The following is a 17725-nucleotide window of genomic DNA, read 5'->3' as shown; positions in this document are numbered from 1 at the left end:
AGGTCTTTGACTCATGGTGTTCTGCAGGAATCTTTGTTGTTTGTAACATATATAAATGGTTTGGATGAAAATATCAATGGGTGGGTTCAGAAGTTTTGCAGCAGATACCAAGATTGGTGGTGTGAATAGTGTGGAAGCTGGATATAGATCAGCTGCAGATATGAGAGGAGAATCACGGATAGAGTTTAATTCAGCCAAATGTGAGGTGTTGCACTTCGGGGTATCAAATGTAAAGGGACAGTAGACTGTTTACGGCAAGACCATTAACAGTGCTGACGTACAGACAATATAGTGGTCCAGGTCTTTAGATCCCTGAAAGTGGCTGATCGGCAGGTAAAGTAGGAGCTGTAGGGCATGCTTGCTGTTATTAGTTAATGCACTGAGTTCACGATTGAGAAGTTATGTTGCAGCTTCATCACATTACAGTTAGGCTACATCTGGAGTATTGCATACAGCTCTGGTTGTCTCATTATAAGAATGATGTACAGCCTTTTGAGAGTGCAGAAGTGGTTTACCATGATGCTGCCTGGATTAGAGGGCATGTGCTATAAAGAAAGGTTGAACAAGCTTGGGTTGTTTTCTCTGAGGCAGTGTGACAGAAGGGAAATCTTGTAGAGGTTTATAAGTTTATGAGAATCATCAAAAGGTAGACAGCTGATATCTTTTTCTCAAGGTTGAAAACGTCGTATCAGAGGGCCTGAGTTTAAAGTGAGAGAGGGTAAACTGAAAGGAGATATGTGTGGGAAGTTTTCTTCATACTCACAGTGGTGGATGCCAGGAATGGCGGTGGACATGATTATGATAGAGGCGTTCAATAGGCACATTAATGTGCAGAGAATGGGAGGGCTATGGACATTATGTTGGCAGAAGGGAATAGTTTAATGAGTTATTTAATTACTAGCTTAATTGATTAGGTCTAAGTGCTTTTTCCTGCACTGTACTGCTCTGTGCTCTATTTGGGAGGAAACCAGAGCACTCGGAGAAAACCCTTGTGGTCAGGGGGGAACGTCGACTAAGACCATGAGAGGCCTGCATCGGGCATTTTCATGCCTTACAAGGCACAGATTGGAAGTCTGTGTGGGGCGCCACTCTTCGCACAGATACTAGAGCAATGTGTGATTAAGTGCCTTGCTCAAGGACACAAACATGCTGCCACAGCTGAGGCTTGAACTAGCGACCTTGAGATCACTAGACGAATGCCTTAACCACTTGACCAGGTGCCCAACAATAAGCCTTCTTCAAGACTTGGTTTCTGTCAAACCAACAAAAAACATTGACTGATTAACTAATAACTCTCCATAACAGTTCTGTAATATGTCAACCTAAACTTTCTTATAACAGGAATTCATAGCATTTAGGTTCACAACAGGTTCCTTAAGGTTGTCAAAGCCAGGGAAGGTAGTGAGGATAACCACCCACATTCTTCTAAACTCTAGCGAGTACAGGCCCAGAGCCATCAAATGCTCCTCATTCACATGAACGTCCTCTCCAATACCAGCATACCTTTTCTTGGAAAGAGGGCCAAAACTGCTCACAATATTTTAGGTGCAGTCTGACCAATGCCTCGGCATTAAATCTTTGCTCTTATATTCTAGTCCTCTTGAAAGGAGTGTTAAAATAGTATTTCCCTTCATTACCACCAACTCAACCCACAGAATCCTGCACAAGGTCTCCCAAGTCACCTTACATCTCAGAGTTGTAAATTTTGTCCTCGTTTAGAAAATAGTCCCCTCACTACATTCTATCTGCCTCTTCTTTGCCCATTCTCCCAATCTGTCTAAGTCCTTCTGCAGATTTCTCCTTCCTCAAAACTACAATCCCCTCCGCCTATCTTTGAATTGTTCACAAATTTGGCCACAAAGCCATCATTTCTGTCATCCAAATCACTAACTTATAACATGAAAAGAAGCAATCCAAACACCACTCCTGCAGAACATCAGTAATCACTGGCAGCCAAGCAGAAAAGGCTGCCATTATTCCCACTCTTTGTTTCCTGCCTGTCAGCCAATCTTCTATCCATATTAGTATCTTTCCTGTCATGCCAAGGGCTCTTTTCCTTGTCGGGGGGCGGGGAACACGTCGACTCAGACCATGAGAGGCCTGCTTCGGGCATTTTCATGCCTTACAAGGCGCAGATTGGAAGTCTGTGTGGGGCACCACTCCTCACACAGACACTAGAGCAATGTGTGATTAAGTGCCTTGCTCAAGGACACAAACACGCTGCCACAGCTGAGGCTCAAACTAGCAACCTTGAGGTCACTAGACGAATGCCTTAACCACTTGGCCACGTGCCCACAATGTGGTCAACAGCAGGTGAACTCCACCCAAACAGCACTTGAGGTTAGTCGCATTTGAAGACAGTAGCTCTACAAGCTGCACCACTGCACTGCCTTAATAAAGCAGGGAAAGCAGATCTGTTAGCCTGCTGTAGATAATTTAGAAAACAGAGTCAAGGAGTCACACAGCCCAGACGTAGGCCTTTTGTCCCAGCATGTCTGTGCTGAACATTAAGTACTAATACTATTTATCAATACTGCATCTGTGGCTTACTATGCCTTGCTGACAAATAATTCTTAAATGTTGTGAGAGTCCCTGAGATGGAGACAGTGGGATCAAGAAGGGCTGGAGCAGGAGTAAAAAGAATTCCTGACCTGGTACTGGAGGATGAAACGGTAGGGTTGGACACTGCTAGGTGGTGGTAGAAAAGGACTGGATCCCCATCAAGACTTGGATAATGTTGGGGAGGGGAAACTGGACAGGTGACTGTAAAAACACTGACAGCTACTGGGGTGGATGGAAGCAGCACTAAGCAACACACAATTCTGGGAGTATACAACTGCAAGGAGTTCGATCTGTGGATTCTCCTGCAATTTTCTACTGAGTTTGGGTGACACTAGAACTACAGGTCATAGGTTAAGGGTGAAAGGAGAATATTTACGGGGGACCTAAGAGGGAACGTGGTATGGACTGCCAATGGGAAGTGGAGGGCATGTGTTCGATTGCAGCATTTAAGGGAAGCTTGGGTTGATAAATGGACGGAAGGAGTATGGAGGGCTATGGTCTAGGTGCGGGTCAACGGGACTAGACAAAATAACAGTTTGGCACGGACTAAATGGGCTGAAGGACCTGTTTCTCTGTTACAGTGCTCTATGACTGGGTAAATTTGGTTTTCTCTATCCGATGCTGAATCAGTCCTCAGCTACCTACTGCAATCGCAGCTTACATTCCAAAATCTGTACACCTGAGCCTGATCCAATGCTCAGAGGATGCAGGTTCAGCGTGAAGAAGTGTGCTTCACACCCACAAGGAGCTGACAGTGCTTTTCATAAAAAGTCAGTTATGCAGAGCACAAGTGATCTCCACTGCAAAAGAATTTCCTGCCTGTTATGTCTTTAATATCATATTTAAACATACTTCAAAGGATGTGAACAAATAAGAATGAATGCAGAATCAAGGATGGAATCATTGGTGCCGAGCTACAAAACTTCAGCTGCAAGAAAATACTGGATAACTTAGTGTTGTTTTCTTTGGAACACACGCTGAGGAGAATCCTAAACGAGGTGTATAAAATTACAAGGAGCCTTAAACAGGAAAGACTTACTTTACTTTGTAAAGGATCAAAAACCAACAACCAAACTGACAGAGGGCAAAAATATAAAAGTTTTCAAACAGTGAACAACAGAGGTGTGGAAACCTTTGCCTGAAATGGTGGTAAGAGCAGAAACCCCCACCTCACCACTCTACTTGGATGTGTATTTGAAGAGCAGTGAACCTGGTGCTAGAAGTGGGATTAGACAAATCTGCTCTTTTTTGACTGCCAGAGACATGCTGGACTGAATAACCATCTTCAATGTCATTAATTTTCCAGGATTTGATAAATCTATAAAGTGCTACTCACTGTTGCATCTTCAGGAAGTCCACCTGCCACCTCTACTATTCTTCTGTCTTCGGAGACCATTCCTTTTGCCCTGGTAACAAACTGAATAACTGAGGCACTGTCCTGCAAATGGAAATGGAGACGAATATTACAATGATGACAACTTTTAAACTCATGGTCAATGCCAAGGGCAATCCCTGACAAAACCTTGAACACTGTAACCACCCAGTCGTAACCACCATCTACACGCAGTGGCCATTTTATTAAGTGCACCTGCACACCAGCTTTCAGAATTATTTAATGTTATTTCCTGTACACAAGTGTAAGGAGAACAAAATAATAGTTACTTTGGGTCTAATGCAGCATAAAAACTCATAAAAGATAAAGAACACAACAACAACAACAATAATAAAACACACAATAAATATAAATACATTGGATAGGTGATATACATTGATTGATTGTACCTCCATAAAGTAATGCTAGTCTGTACATAAGGTGACTGATGGCAAATAATAAAGTCGTGGCGGAGTTAATGGGTGTTGGTGTAGATCAGCTTTACTGCTTGGGGAAAGTAATTGTTTATGAGTGTGGTGATCCTGATGAGGATGCTACGTAGCCTCCTCCCTGATGGGAGTGGGAGAAACAGTCCATGAGCAAGGTGGAGTGGACCCTTCATAATATTACTAGCCCTTTTCTGGCACCTTCCTGCACTTTGTCCTTGAAGGCTGAGAGGCTGGTGTCAGAGATGCATTGGTCAGTTTTGATTACCTATTGTAGAACCTTCCTGTCTGCTGCAGTGCAGTTTCTGTACCAAGGAGTGACACAACTTGTTAGGATGGTCTTCTGCATATTTGTAGAATGACATGAATATGGATGTGCAAAGTCCAGCTCTCTTCAGCCTCCTTAGAAAGTAAGAGGTATTGGTGAGCTTTTTTGACTGTGTAGGATATGTTCTGGGACCATGAGAGGTTGTGTGGGATATGCACTCCCAGGAGTTTGAAACTGCTTGCGATTTCCACAGTTGTGGAAATGCAGATATCTAATATGTTAATACAAATATCAAATGAGCCGATCATATGGCTGCAATTCAATGTATAAAAGCAAATAGACGTGGTCAAGAGATTCAGTTGTCTTTCAGACCAAACCTCAGTACAGGGAAGAAATGTGATCTAAATGACTTTGACCGTGGAATGATTGTTAGTGCCAGAAGCGGTGGTTTGATCATCTCAGAAACTGCTGACCTCTTGTGATTTTCATGCACACCAGTCTCTAGCATTTACAGAGAATGGTGCGAGAAGCAAAAAACCCATTGAGCAGCAGTTGTGTGGGTGAAAGCATCTGGTTATGGAAAGGAGAATGGCCAGACTGGTTCAAGCTGACAGGAAGGCAACAGTAACTCAAATAACCACGCATTACCACAGTGGTGTGCAGAAGAGTATCTCTGAATGCACAACACTTTGAACCTTGAAGTGGATGGGCTACAGTTGCCCAAGACCACGAGCAGACACCCAGGAGGTACCTAACCGAGTGGCCACTGAATGTACAATATAACAGAACTGGTTTATAACAGATGGATAAAGATTTCAGTACAAACTCAAAGGTATCACTGATCAGAATGGTGCAGTATTTTTTCCTGCCTTACTGCTACCATCGAGGAGAAGGTACAGGAGCCTAAGGACACACAGTCAACATTTTAGGAAGGCCTTCCTCCCCACTGACATCAGCTTTTTGAATGGACAATAAACCCATGTACACTACCTACATTTTTCATTTTATGCTCTCTTTTTGCAGTACTTATTTAATTTTATATATATATCTTATCGTAATTTATAGTTTTTATTATGTATTACAACATACTATTGCAGCAAAACAACAAATTTCACAACATATGCCAGTGATACTAAAACTGATTCTGATTCTACAAGGAGCGGGGTTGCATCCATCATCAAGGACACCCGCCTCCCAGGCCATGCTCTCTTCTCGCTGCTGCCATCACAAGAAAGTACAGGAGCTTCAGGACCCACACCACCAGGTCCAGGAACAGTTATTTCCCCTTAACCATCAGGCTCTTGAACCAGACTTTGTTCAATTTCACTTGACCCATCACTGAACTGTTCCCACAACCTATGGACTCACTTTCAAAAACTTTTCATCTCAAGTTCTTGATATTTATTGCTTATTTTATTATTATTTTGCATTTTTACAGTTTGTTTGACCTGTGGGTGCGGTCTTTCATTGACTCAGCTGTGTTTCTTGTATTTACTGTGAATGCCCACAAGAAAATGAATCTCAGGGTTGTATATGGTGACATACTGTATATGTACTTTGATAATTAATTTACTTTGAACTTTTTTTGAATCTGATTCTGAAACTCTGGCACTTAATTTTGGCAACACTCTCAGGATCAGAAGTTGGTCATCCAATTTAAATATAGTGGGTTGGTGTCCATGTCAAAAATGAATTATCAGAGATATTTTGCTTTCCCACAATAATGGGAGCACAGGTTAGCAGATGCAATTCCCCAAGTTTCCTCTGTTGTGTGCAAGCATGCTTTTCTTGGCCTTTGGGGCCAAACTTTGATTCCAGCCTAGCCAGATGAGAGGCTTTGCATAGCCCCAGGTGATATGGACTTGAGTTCATTATTATACTAAAGCAGGCCATTTAAGCTGCTGAGGCAGAAGGCAGAATTTACATTGGAAATGCACTGCTTCATATCTGAATATCAGGTTAAGACTAACTGTTGGGGCAAAACAGACAACTTTATTAACACAAATCCAACTAAACAAAGATAATGTTTGATAATGATAGTGAGCTTTTACAGTAAAGGAGGTCTTCAAGATTCTTTTATTATCAAAGGGTGTATAAATTGTGCAACCTTGAGACTTGCTTGCTCACTCACAGTAGCCACAAAGCAAAATCTTTTAGCCAATTGTGTCTGGACTAACTTTCTGTAAAACAACCCTGCAAATCTCATTCTCCAGCTCTTTCCTCAGAGCCCTATAAATTTGGTTTCCACACTAAATATTTACCTAATTCTTTTTTGGAAGTGGAAACTGCTTCTATCACCTCTTTAAGCAGTGAATTTAAGAATGTGACCGTTCGCTGCATGAGAATAGACACAAAAGACCACAGATACTGGAATTTGGAGCAAGAAAAATCCCGCTAGAGGAACTCAACGGGCCGAGCAGAATCTGTGGTTGGGGAACATGGGGCAGGAAGTTGAAGGATTGTGACTACTTCGGGTCGAAACACTGCATCAGGACTGATACTGGGTATCAACCTAAAATGTTGAGAATTCCTCCTTCCCACACAGACACTGCTTGACCTGCTGACTATCTCTAGCAGATCAGTTGCTGCTGCATGAAAATATTTTTTTTATGGCCATGTTCCTGTCTGTCAGCGGCAGCAGTTTATCTTTTTTCACAGAAAATGACGGAAATACTCAGCAGGTTGAGTAGTATCTGCAGAAAGAGAAATAAGGTTTTTAAAATAAATTAAAAAAATGTCCCCTTCCATTCCTGATGTGGTTTGACTTGCTGAAATCTTTCTGGCTTGTCTTGTCTTGTCTTTAGGCTTTGTTAGGAGATCATGCTTCCTAATTAAAGCCTAATTCAAGGTGACAGCTAAACTGGAGCACTTGGAATAAAAATAATAGCAGTAGGATATGGAAACTCCTACTTATAGCCATATAATCATATAACAATTACGGCATGGAAACAGGCCATCTCAGCCCTTCTAGTCCATGCTGAACTCTTACTCTCACCTAGTCCCACTTAGTAAAACAAAATTTGTCTTTAACAAATTTATATTGATGGGTCAATTCCTTATGTTTTATTTTTCTCCCTGATTATGTCTAGTGTCCTCCTTACTTATGAAATGAAAATCAACGGCCTGGAGTGGACGCAAAGAGAAATACAACCTACACCAGAAGTCCTTGTAGTGGAGGGACTTAGTGAGTTTTTCATTCAGCTTCTGTGCAGCACAGTGACAAAGTTGGTAGAGTTTGGCCAGGTCCAACTCTGACTTGGGTGCTGACTGCACTGGAATGACAGGTTCTCCCAGGTTCCTTCAGTGCTCCAGTTCCCTCCCAAACATCAGATATATGTGGGATGGTAAATTAACCACACCTCTCGCCAGAGTAGAGGCAGGGGGTTGATGAGAACATGAGAATAATAACGGAATTAAGGTATATTAGTGTAAACGGGTGGTTGATGCTCAGGGCACTGTTTCTGTGTCTATGGACAAAAATGCAATTAGGTGTAAAAATTTTCTCACCTTTTTCAATATCTCAGTATTCAGTAGCAAGTGGACATAAATGTTTCTGGTTTCTTCCTTTGCTACAGAACTTAATTCACAGTCGATGATCAAGCAAGGTCGGCCAGGTCTATCGCAATCCTAAAAATATTAGCAAGAATATTATTCAGGTTAACAAGCTAATCACATAACACAGCAGAACTGCCCATGTCTCATTTGTTTGCTTGAAACATTACAACCAGAAGATCAAAATCAAGCCTTTTGCATATTGGGATTCCTTGTGTCCACTCTTGACCATTAAGTTTATGCTACAGGTTCAGAACAATCTACGCTGTGAACAAAGCAGCAGAATTTCAGGACTTGAATAAAATAAGATCCACAACTGAACAATAAGATTTCAGACCACAAACAAGAGAAAATCTGCAGATGCTGGATTTCAGAACTTCAACTTGGCTTGAAACTTATGACAAATAAACAATATTTAACCTTACGTTCATGTGTTATATCTTGTACCCACCCTTTTGAAATGGTTCAACCAACCAATCACAACTGCTACTTTAAATTGGGAGAAAGGGTAAAATTGAATGAACAGCTTGTCGTCCACCATTTGCAAGAAAGCAGCACACTGCAGATACTCATTTGGGACGCTCTAACAGTATTTTCCAAACGTATTAGCTCTACCACCAAAAAAAGGTCAAGGGAACAGTACATGGAACACCATTATCCTGAACGGGGAATTTTAATTACTCCATTTTTATATGACTATCTTGATTTGAAACTCTCAGATTCTCTTCTTAATTTTCTTTCTGATTACTGAACAGCACTTCAGGCAGTTTAGCCCTTCAGTCTCCCGCTGTGGCTCAACATCAGCTTTTGATTTGGTGATACTTATTTTTACTCTCTACTTTAGCATGGAGTCTTATTTTACATTTGGGAATTAACAATTGTGAACACATAATGCTCAAATATTACTTACCTAATTTTGCACACAACCATGTTCACTTCTCAATAAAGGAATCAAATACAATGCTCATTGGCTTATAACTCATTCCTCAGACCCTGCTGGTCTATAAACAGCTTATTATCCCGCACAGCATTTACTTAACCCACATGCCCATATCCCACTTTGGTTCCAAATAGCCCAAACTCACCAGCACTTTCCTGCCGGACTTGGTGAAGAATGCAAAGATTGTGTGGAAGATATTCTCTTTATCTTGAGGTATGAAGCAAGGTTGAATGTTCTGGTAATAGGTACAATTGCCTCCCTCCTGACCAACCTTTACAAAAAAAAGCAGAGACAGGCTTAGTCAGCATTAGAAAATTTCTAAGCACAAGTTGTCCTGCTAAAGAGGAGTCGCTATTTATCTGAAGGGGAAGCTCTCATAATGCTTCCCGATTGAGCCTAAACAATTGCAGCTCCCAGACCTCATTCACCTTGACTACAGGATGATAAGCAATCATGAGAAAAAAAACCAGCAAATCCCCTCCATTACCAGTGGTCCCATCACTGAGGCATATTTGAACCAAGACCATGGACACACTATCTCGTCTGTGCCTCTCTGTAGACTGTCCTGCAGGGCAAGAAGGGAAGCAAGGTCTTCAAGAGCAACAGCCCACAGAGATGATATTCAGCACATCTGAACAACTGTATAGAAACATAGAAAATAGGTGCAGGAGTAGGCCATTCAGCCCTTCGAGCCTGTACCACCATTCTGTATGACTATGGCTGATCATCCAACTCAGAACCCTGTACCTGCCTTCTCTCCATAACCCCTGATCCCTTTAGCCACAAGGGCCATATCTAACTCCCTCTTAAATATAGCCAATGAACTGGCCTTAACTGTTTCCTGTGGCAGAGAATTCCACAGATTCACCACTCTCTGTGTGAAGAAGTTTTTCCTAATCTCGGTCCTAAAGGCTTCCCCTTTATCCTCACACTGTGACCCCTCGTTTTGGACTTCCCCAACATCGGGAACAATCTTCCTGCAACTAGCCTGTCCAATCCCTTTAGGATTTTATACATTTCAATAAGATCCCCCCCCAATCTTCTAAATTCCAGCGAGTATAAGCCTAGTCAATCCAGTCTTTCATCATATGAAAGTCCTGCCATCCCAGGAATCAATCTGGTGAACCTTCTTTGCACTCTCTCTATGGCATGAATGTCTTTCCTCAGATTAGGGGACCAAAACTGCACACAATACTCCAGGTGCGGTCCTACCAAGGCCTTGTACAACTGCAGTAGAACCTCCCTGCGGTACTAAACCTGTCACGCATGGCTTTAAAAACCAGCTGCCTCAAAGACTACACCCAAATGGAGATTCAGGAATCTGATTCAGTTATTTCTCACACATACATCAAAACACGTAGCGAATGCATCATTTGTGTGAAGTCAAGTCAAGTCACCTTTTATTGTTATTTCGACCATAACTGCTGGTGCAGTACAGAGTAAAAACGAGACAATGTTTTTCAGGACCATGGTGCTACATGAACAATACAAAAACTACACTGAACTACATAAAACAACACAAAACTACCCTAGACTACAGACCTACCCAGGACTGCATAAAGTGCACAAAACAGTGCAGGCATTACAATAAATAATAAACAAGACAATATGCACAGTAGAGGGCAGTAGGTTGGTGTCAGTCCTGGCTCTGGGTATTGAACAGCCTGATGATTTGGGGGAAGAAACTGTTACATAGTTTGGTTGTGAGAGCCCGAATACTTCGGTGCCTTTTGCCAGATGGCAGGAGGGAGAAGAGTTTGTATGAGGGGTGCGTGGGGTCCTTCATAATGCTGTTTGCTTTGTGGATGCAGTGTGTGGTGTAAATATCAGTGACGGTGGGAAGAGAGACCCCGATGATCTTCTCAGCAGATCTCACTACCAGCTGCAGGGTCTTGCGATCCGAGGTGGTGCAATTTCCGAGCCAGGCAGTGATGCAGCTGCTCAGGATACTCTCAATACCACCTCTGTAGAATGTGGTGAGGATGGGGGGTGGGAGATGGACTTCCTCAGCCTTCGCAGAAAGTAGAGACGCTGCTGGACCTTCTTTGCTATGGAGCTGGTGTTGACGGACCAGGTGAGATTCTCCGCCAGGTGAACACCAAGAAATTTGGTGCTCTTAACGATCTCTACGGAGGAGTCGTCGATGTTCAGTGGAGAGTGGTTGTTCCGTGTCCTCCTGAAGTCAACAACCATCTCTTTTGTTTTGTTCACATTCAGAGACAGGTTGTTGACTCTGCACCAGTCTATTAGCCGCTGCACCTCCTCTCTGTATGCTGACTCATACTTCTTGCTGATGAGACCCAGCACGGTCGTGTCATCGGCAAACTTGATGATGTGGTTCAAACTGTGTGTTGCAGCACAGTCGCGGGTCAGCAGAGTGAACAACAGTGGACTGAGCACACAGCCCTGGGGGGCACCCGTGCTCAGTGTGATGGTGTTGGAGATGCTGCTTCCAATCCGGACCATCTGTTCCAACATAACATGCCTGTCATTTTCAGTAGAACATAAGCAACATCAACAACACAAAACATTAAAGCAAAACAAGCCCTTTCGCATCCTCTCACACACACACACACACACACACACACACACACACACAGGCCTCCAACCCCAGAACAGGCCACTTCCGATTGCCAATCCTTGGCTCCTGACTCTCAGACTTGCAGACATTGGACCTGCAACTTCCAGTCCCTGTCCCAGACTCGCAGGGCTCCGGACATGCCAACTCAAGGGGCTTCGACCTCTGGGTATCACTCCCAGAACTTGCCAATCATGAGACTTTGACACCTGGGCCTTGACTTTCAAACTCATATAGGCCTTGACCCCAGGACTTGACGAACTGGGTGGGTAACTGTCCCTCGTCCCTCCTGCCTGCATGGACCTCTGACCCCAGGACCTGTCAACCTGGGGGCTTCACCAGCCCTTGTCCATGGGGCCCACAAACTTTAGTCATTGACCATGAGGATCAATGACCTTCACCCCTAGTGCCAGGTGACCCAACATCCATCCACGAGGATCACTGGCATTCAACAGCAAAGTACTCTGACCTGGACTCCAATCATCAGCTCTTGACCCGAACTCTTTAAGCACTGTCCCCGGACTCATGTTAAGTTTAGTGCAAGTCATTAAATCTCAGTGAGGTTAAAAATGTCAATTTTTAAATAAAAAGTGAGTGAATCGCATAGGCCTTATTTTCTATAGAGTTCCACTTGAACAGTCATCATTAGTTGTCATTATTTCACTTACATCTTGTGAAAAAGTGTTACAGGAAGTTGCTGTGTTAAACCAAAAGCTCTACACAGAACATAGTCCAGTACAGGCCCTTCACCCCATGATGTTGTGCCAATCCACTCAAAGATAAATCTAACCCTACCCTCACACCATTTTTCTTTCATCCATGTTGTTATCTAAGAATCTCTTAAATGTCCCTGATGTACCTGCATCTACCACCGCCTGGAACATACACCTGCCACTCTATGTAAAAAAAACCTCCCTGTACTTTTCTACCAATGCCTCAAAGTTATGCCCCTTGTGTTAGCCATTTCTGCTCTGGGGAAAAGTCTCTAGCTACTTGCTCAGTCTATGTCTCTTATCATCTTGTACATCCCATCAAGTTACCTCTCATGCTCCTTCTCTCCAAACAGAAAAGTCTAGCATCCTGGTAAATCTTCTTTGTACTCCTTCTAAAGTTTCTACATCTTTCCTATAATGAGACAACCGGAACATTTCACAATCTTCGAAGTGTGCTAAACAGAGTTTTATAAAGTGGCAACATTACCCCATGGCTCTTAAACTCAATGCCCTGACTAATGAACACCAACACACCATACACCTCTTCCCACCTTATCAACTTGTGCGGCAACTTTGAAAGGTGGACATGGACCACAAGATCCCTCTGCCCTTCACACTGCCAAGAATCCTGCTGTTAACCCTGAATTCTGTCTTCAAGCTCAACCTTGCAAAATGAATCACTTGACATTCTTCCAGATTGAACACCATCTGCTACTTCTCAGCCCAGCTCTGCATCCTATCAATGTCCCATTGCAACCTATGACCTAGCACATAACTCAACTGAATTGGGTCTTTATACCAATGTTTATACCAAAGATCAATCACAAAATGGAACTTTATTAAGCCTCAAAAAGTTGAGCATTTTTGTAAAACTAACAATTTTTATACATGCATTAAATAAGGACTGTTAAAATATAAACAAAATATGATTACTTGCATAAGTAATAAAATTAATCCTGAGTTAAATAGTTTTAATAGTGAATAGTCAATAATTGTGAGCAAAAAAGTTTGTAGAAGGAGAACTAATCAGAAACTGAAAAAGGTCCTCGTACAAGTAGGGGACCATAGAATGGGCATGTCTTCAATTAAATAAATTAATTTAATAAATAAATCTATTTTTAAAAGTTCCCTCCCCCTTCTTCTATTCCCCACTCTGGCTTCTTAACTCTACTCCTCACCTGTCTATCATATCCTACTGGTGCCCCCTCTTTCTCCCATGGTCCACTTTACTTTCCTATCAGATTCCTTCTTCTCCAGCCCTTTATCGTTCCACCCATCTGGCTTCACTTATCACCTTCTTGCTGGTCCTTCTTCCTCTCCCCCCACCTTTTTATTCCTCCAGTGTTTTGTGTGTATTAATAAAAGTGTATTTTAGTTTAGATTTTCCATGTAAGAAAATAATTTCTTTTCAGTCTGGAGTATCTTGGGGTGAGTACTATAACCACTGATATATGTACGATACCAACTTGGGTGTCCTGGGAATGTTTTCTAAATTTGCAAGTGTACTGTACTATGGGGAGCATACTGAAAAGACGCTGAGACAGTCTGGTAAAATGGGCAAAATGATGGCAGATGAAATTAAATGCTGAAAAACATGCAGTGCTCATATCTTGTTCAGACAAACTGGAGGACACAAGTCAAAAACATTCAAATCTGGCTGTATATTTACATAGTTTGGTGAAGTTGGAAGAGCAGATAGTTTAATAGTTTAAAAAGCACACAAGGATAGAGTTGTGGATAGAATGTGCTGTTCTGCTCCCCGTATCATAAGAAGGAATCAGGGGCTTTGGCAAGGGTTCAGAAGTAATTCACCAGAATGTTGATTAGCTTGGAGAGTATTAGCAATTGGAAGAGACTGAACAGACTTGGACTGTGTTCCTCTAGAATGTCGAAGACAGCGGAAAGGCTGACCTGAGAGGCAGAGAAAGTGTCCTGGGTACGTTTTCTAAATTTGGAAATGTACTGTACTATGGGGAGCTCACTGAAAAGATGCTGAGACAGGCTAGTAAAATGGGCAGATTGGTGGCAGATGAAATTTAATACTGCTGCTGTTGTTGCCGCATAGATCCACCCCGCAGATTCTATGTTCCATTCTATGTGGAATTCCCATAACCTCTCTCTTTGACACATACTGGTTGGTTAGTTGACTATCATAAATCATGACAAGTGGGCAGGAGAGTTGTGGGGCAGTTAATGGGCATGTGAGAACGAGTGTGTTATAGGGTAATAAGTGAGGCCAATGCTTGAGACCTGGTCATGACATCTTTCTGTAATGTAAGAAAATTTGGAATATGATGTACAGAGTTATCTTGGGGTTCAAGTTTAACTCCCTAGAAGTGGCAACACAAGTAGACACAACACAAGTGCTGAAGAGGACGCACAACATGCTTGCCTTCACTGGTTGGGGCATTGACTGTAGAAGTCACAAGGTCATGTTGCAGGTGTATAAAACTTCAGTGAGTCCATATTTGCAATACTGTACGCTGTTCTGAACCCCATATCACAGGATGGACACAGAGACTGGGGCAAGGGTTCAGAAAAAAATCACCAGGATGTTGCCTGGATTGGAGAGTATTAGCCATAAAAGAGATTGATCAAACTTAGATTGCCTTTTTTTCTCTGGAATGTAGGAGGCTGAGAGGCGACATGATAGAATTATATAAAATTATGAGACACACAGTCAGGAATTTCAGGGTTGAAATTTCACAGACAGCATAGCTTTAGGGTGAGAGGGGGAAAGCTCAAAGGAGACTTTCGAGGCAAATTTTAAACCATAAGACATAGGAGCAGAATAAGGCCATTTGGCCCATCGAGTCTGCTTCGCCATTCAATCATGGCTGATCTTTCTTTTTTCTCCTCCTCAACCCTAGTTCCCGGCCTTCTCCCCGTAATCTTTGATGCCATGTCCAATCAAGAACCTATCAATTTCTGCCATAAATGTACCCAACAACCTGGCGTCCACAGCTGCATGTGGCAACAATTCCACAAATTCACCACCCTTTGGCTAAAGAAATTTCTCTGCATCTCTACTTTGAAAGGGCACCCCTCTATCCTGAGGCTGTGCCATCTTGTCCTAGACTCTCCCACCACGCGAAATATCCTTTCCACATCTACTCTGTAGGCCTTTCAACATTCAAAAGGTTTCAATGAGATCCCCCCCCCCACCCTTCTGAATTCCAGCGACTACAGACTCAGAGCCATCAAACGTTCCTCGTGTGATAACCCTTTTGTTCCTGAAATCATCCTTGTGAACCTCCTCTGGACCCTCTCCAATGCCAGCACATCTTTTCTAAGACGAGGGGCCCAAAACTGTTCACCATACTCAAGGTGAGGCCTTACCAGTGCCTTATTTTACATAGAGAGTGATAGATACTTGGAAACACAATGCCAGGTAGTTAGTGGAGATACGATTACGATGCTGAAGAGACAGACACATGAATAGACAGGGAATAGAGTGATATACCACAGACCACGTGCAGGAAGATCTACAGTCCCCGAATTGGCAACATGGCTGTCACAGACATTGTAGGGTGAAGGGCCTGTTCCTGTGTTAGACTGTTCAACTATTGATCCTAAGCTTTCTAAATTAAAGCACAGAGAAGTCATGGTGAGCCTTTATAAAAGTATAGGTAAGCCAGGAGTGGTGATTGTGTCCAGTTCTGGGCACTACACTTCAAGGATGGCGCAACAATTACTTTGCATCCTGACATGGGTAGCTGTCTCTGGGGGGATAACAGCTCCTCTCTGAGACTGATTGGGTGTTGTGGCTTCCACCCTGTTCCCGAGATGTGCTGGAGGGTTAAAGTTTGTTACTGTACATTAACCCCTTAGTTAGGTCATTGGAAAAATGTTAAAGATGGGGAGGGGGTGGCTGATGAGCATGTGAGAGAAAATAATCTACAGGATTGACAGACCTGGTGAAGGGTATCGGCCCAAAATGTTGACTCATTTTTCCTTTCCCTAAATGCTGCCTGACCTGCTGAAGTTCCTGCAGCATATTGTGAGTGTTACTCTAGATTTCCAGAATCTGCAGAATTTCTTGTGTTTCAGGATTAGACTGCGCAGGTGGGTCTGTCAGTAGTCAGGCTAATGAGATGGCTCTACTGGGAGTTGATGGTCCGAATGGCCTCTGTGCTGCAACAAGTACTAACCAAATTTCATATTCCACATCTCTGCTGCAATGGGTTTGACCAGTTACTTTGTTAAACCAATCCCAGACTTGATTCCTCTGCTTCTGCGACAGTCCCCAAGAATTTAATCAAGCAGAACTCCCCCAATATTGAATACACTAATGGAAATTCATTCCTTTGCAATTTTGACTGTCGTGTCCACAATTTAACCATGATTGTTTTAAGAACATCCAGCATTTACGTAGGACCCTAGTAATGTAATAGTTCAGAATTTTCTTCAAGGTCGTATTCCACTTTGCGCTTTGCTACCTCTAACTTTCTCCAGCCTTCTAACTCCAGTTTCTGCATTCCTTCAGTTTTGTACACCTCTAATCTTAGTCCAAACACTGATCAATACGTCTTTCATTATGAAATAGTTTGGTAGCTTCTGGGTGAAATGCTGGGGAGCGAGTGAGGATCCTGGAGAGAGAAAGAAGGGATGGGGAAGGAGAGGGGTAATGAAAGAGGTCGACAGGGGCTGAGGTGAGAGAGGATATCAGAGAGGAGGAAAGGTAGATCTGCTCAAATTTTCCCCACCTTTCTCATGGCCCTTCAAACATATTAGCATGCTCAGTAACGACTCCAGCGAAATGTAAATGAACAGATATGATGCACAATATCGTACTAAGTTAGAGACCTCTGAAGTAACTCTGAACATGAGAAGCAGTCAATGCAATGCTATTGCAGCTCAGGGCGGCGGAGTTCAGAGTTGAATTCCAACATCCTCTGTTCAAAAGCTTATACACTCTTCCCAAGGGCATATGGGTTTCCTCTAAGTGCAGCAGTTCCCCCCACAGTGCAAAGACATACAGGGTATGAGATTCATTGGTTGTTGTAAATTGTCCTGTGATTAGGCTGGTGTTAAATAGGTGGGTCGCTGGGCCGGAAAGGCCTGTTCCTAGCTGTATAAAATTATCACCTCCTGACGATAGGCTGTGGATAAAATCAAAACAGCTTGCTTTAAAACAGATAGCATCTACCTTTCAGGGTCCAAACAGTCCTTCCAGCTGAGGCAACACTTCACCTGCAGATCTGCTGGGGTTGTTTTTTCTGTGCCCGGTGCTCCTGATGCAGCCTCCTCTATGTTGGTGAGACTCATTGTAAATTGGGGGACTGCTTCATTAA

General features: G+C 42.8%; 1 protein-coding gene across 1 annotated transcript in view; it reads right to left on the bottom strand.

The window, feature by feature from the left end:
- Nucleotides 1-17725, bottom strand: part of itga9 (integrin, alpha 9) — a 422554-nt gene that overhangs the window by 50690 nt on the left and 354139 nt on the right. Inside the window, exons 24-26 of the mRNA XM_072263117.1 lie at nt 9286-9411; nt 8156-8275; nt 3899-4000 (exon numbers count right to left, since the gene is read on the bottom strand). Coding sequence (XP_072119218.1) covers nt 3899-4000; nt 8156-8275; nt 9286-9411 — 348 coding nt within the window. The remainder of the gene's footprint in view (nt 1-3898; nt 4001-8155; nt 8276-9285; nt 9412-17725) is intronic.

The sequence above is a fragment of the Mobula birostris genome, chromosome 1 (assembly GCF_030028105.1).
Source record: "Mobula birostris isolate sMobBir1 chromosome 1, sMobBir1.hap1, whole genome shotgun sequence".
In the NCBI taxonomy this organism is placed as follows: Eukaryota; Metazoa; Chordata; class Chondrichthyes; order Myliobatiformes; family Myliobatidae; genus Mobula; species Mobula birostris.
The sequence above is the reverse complement of the archived record's forward strand: the minus strand, read 5'-3'. Positions and strand labels throughout refer to the sequence as shown.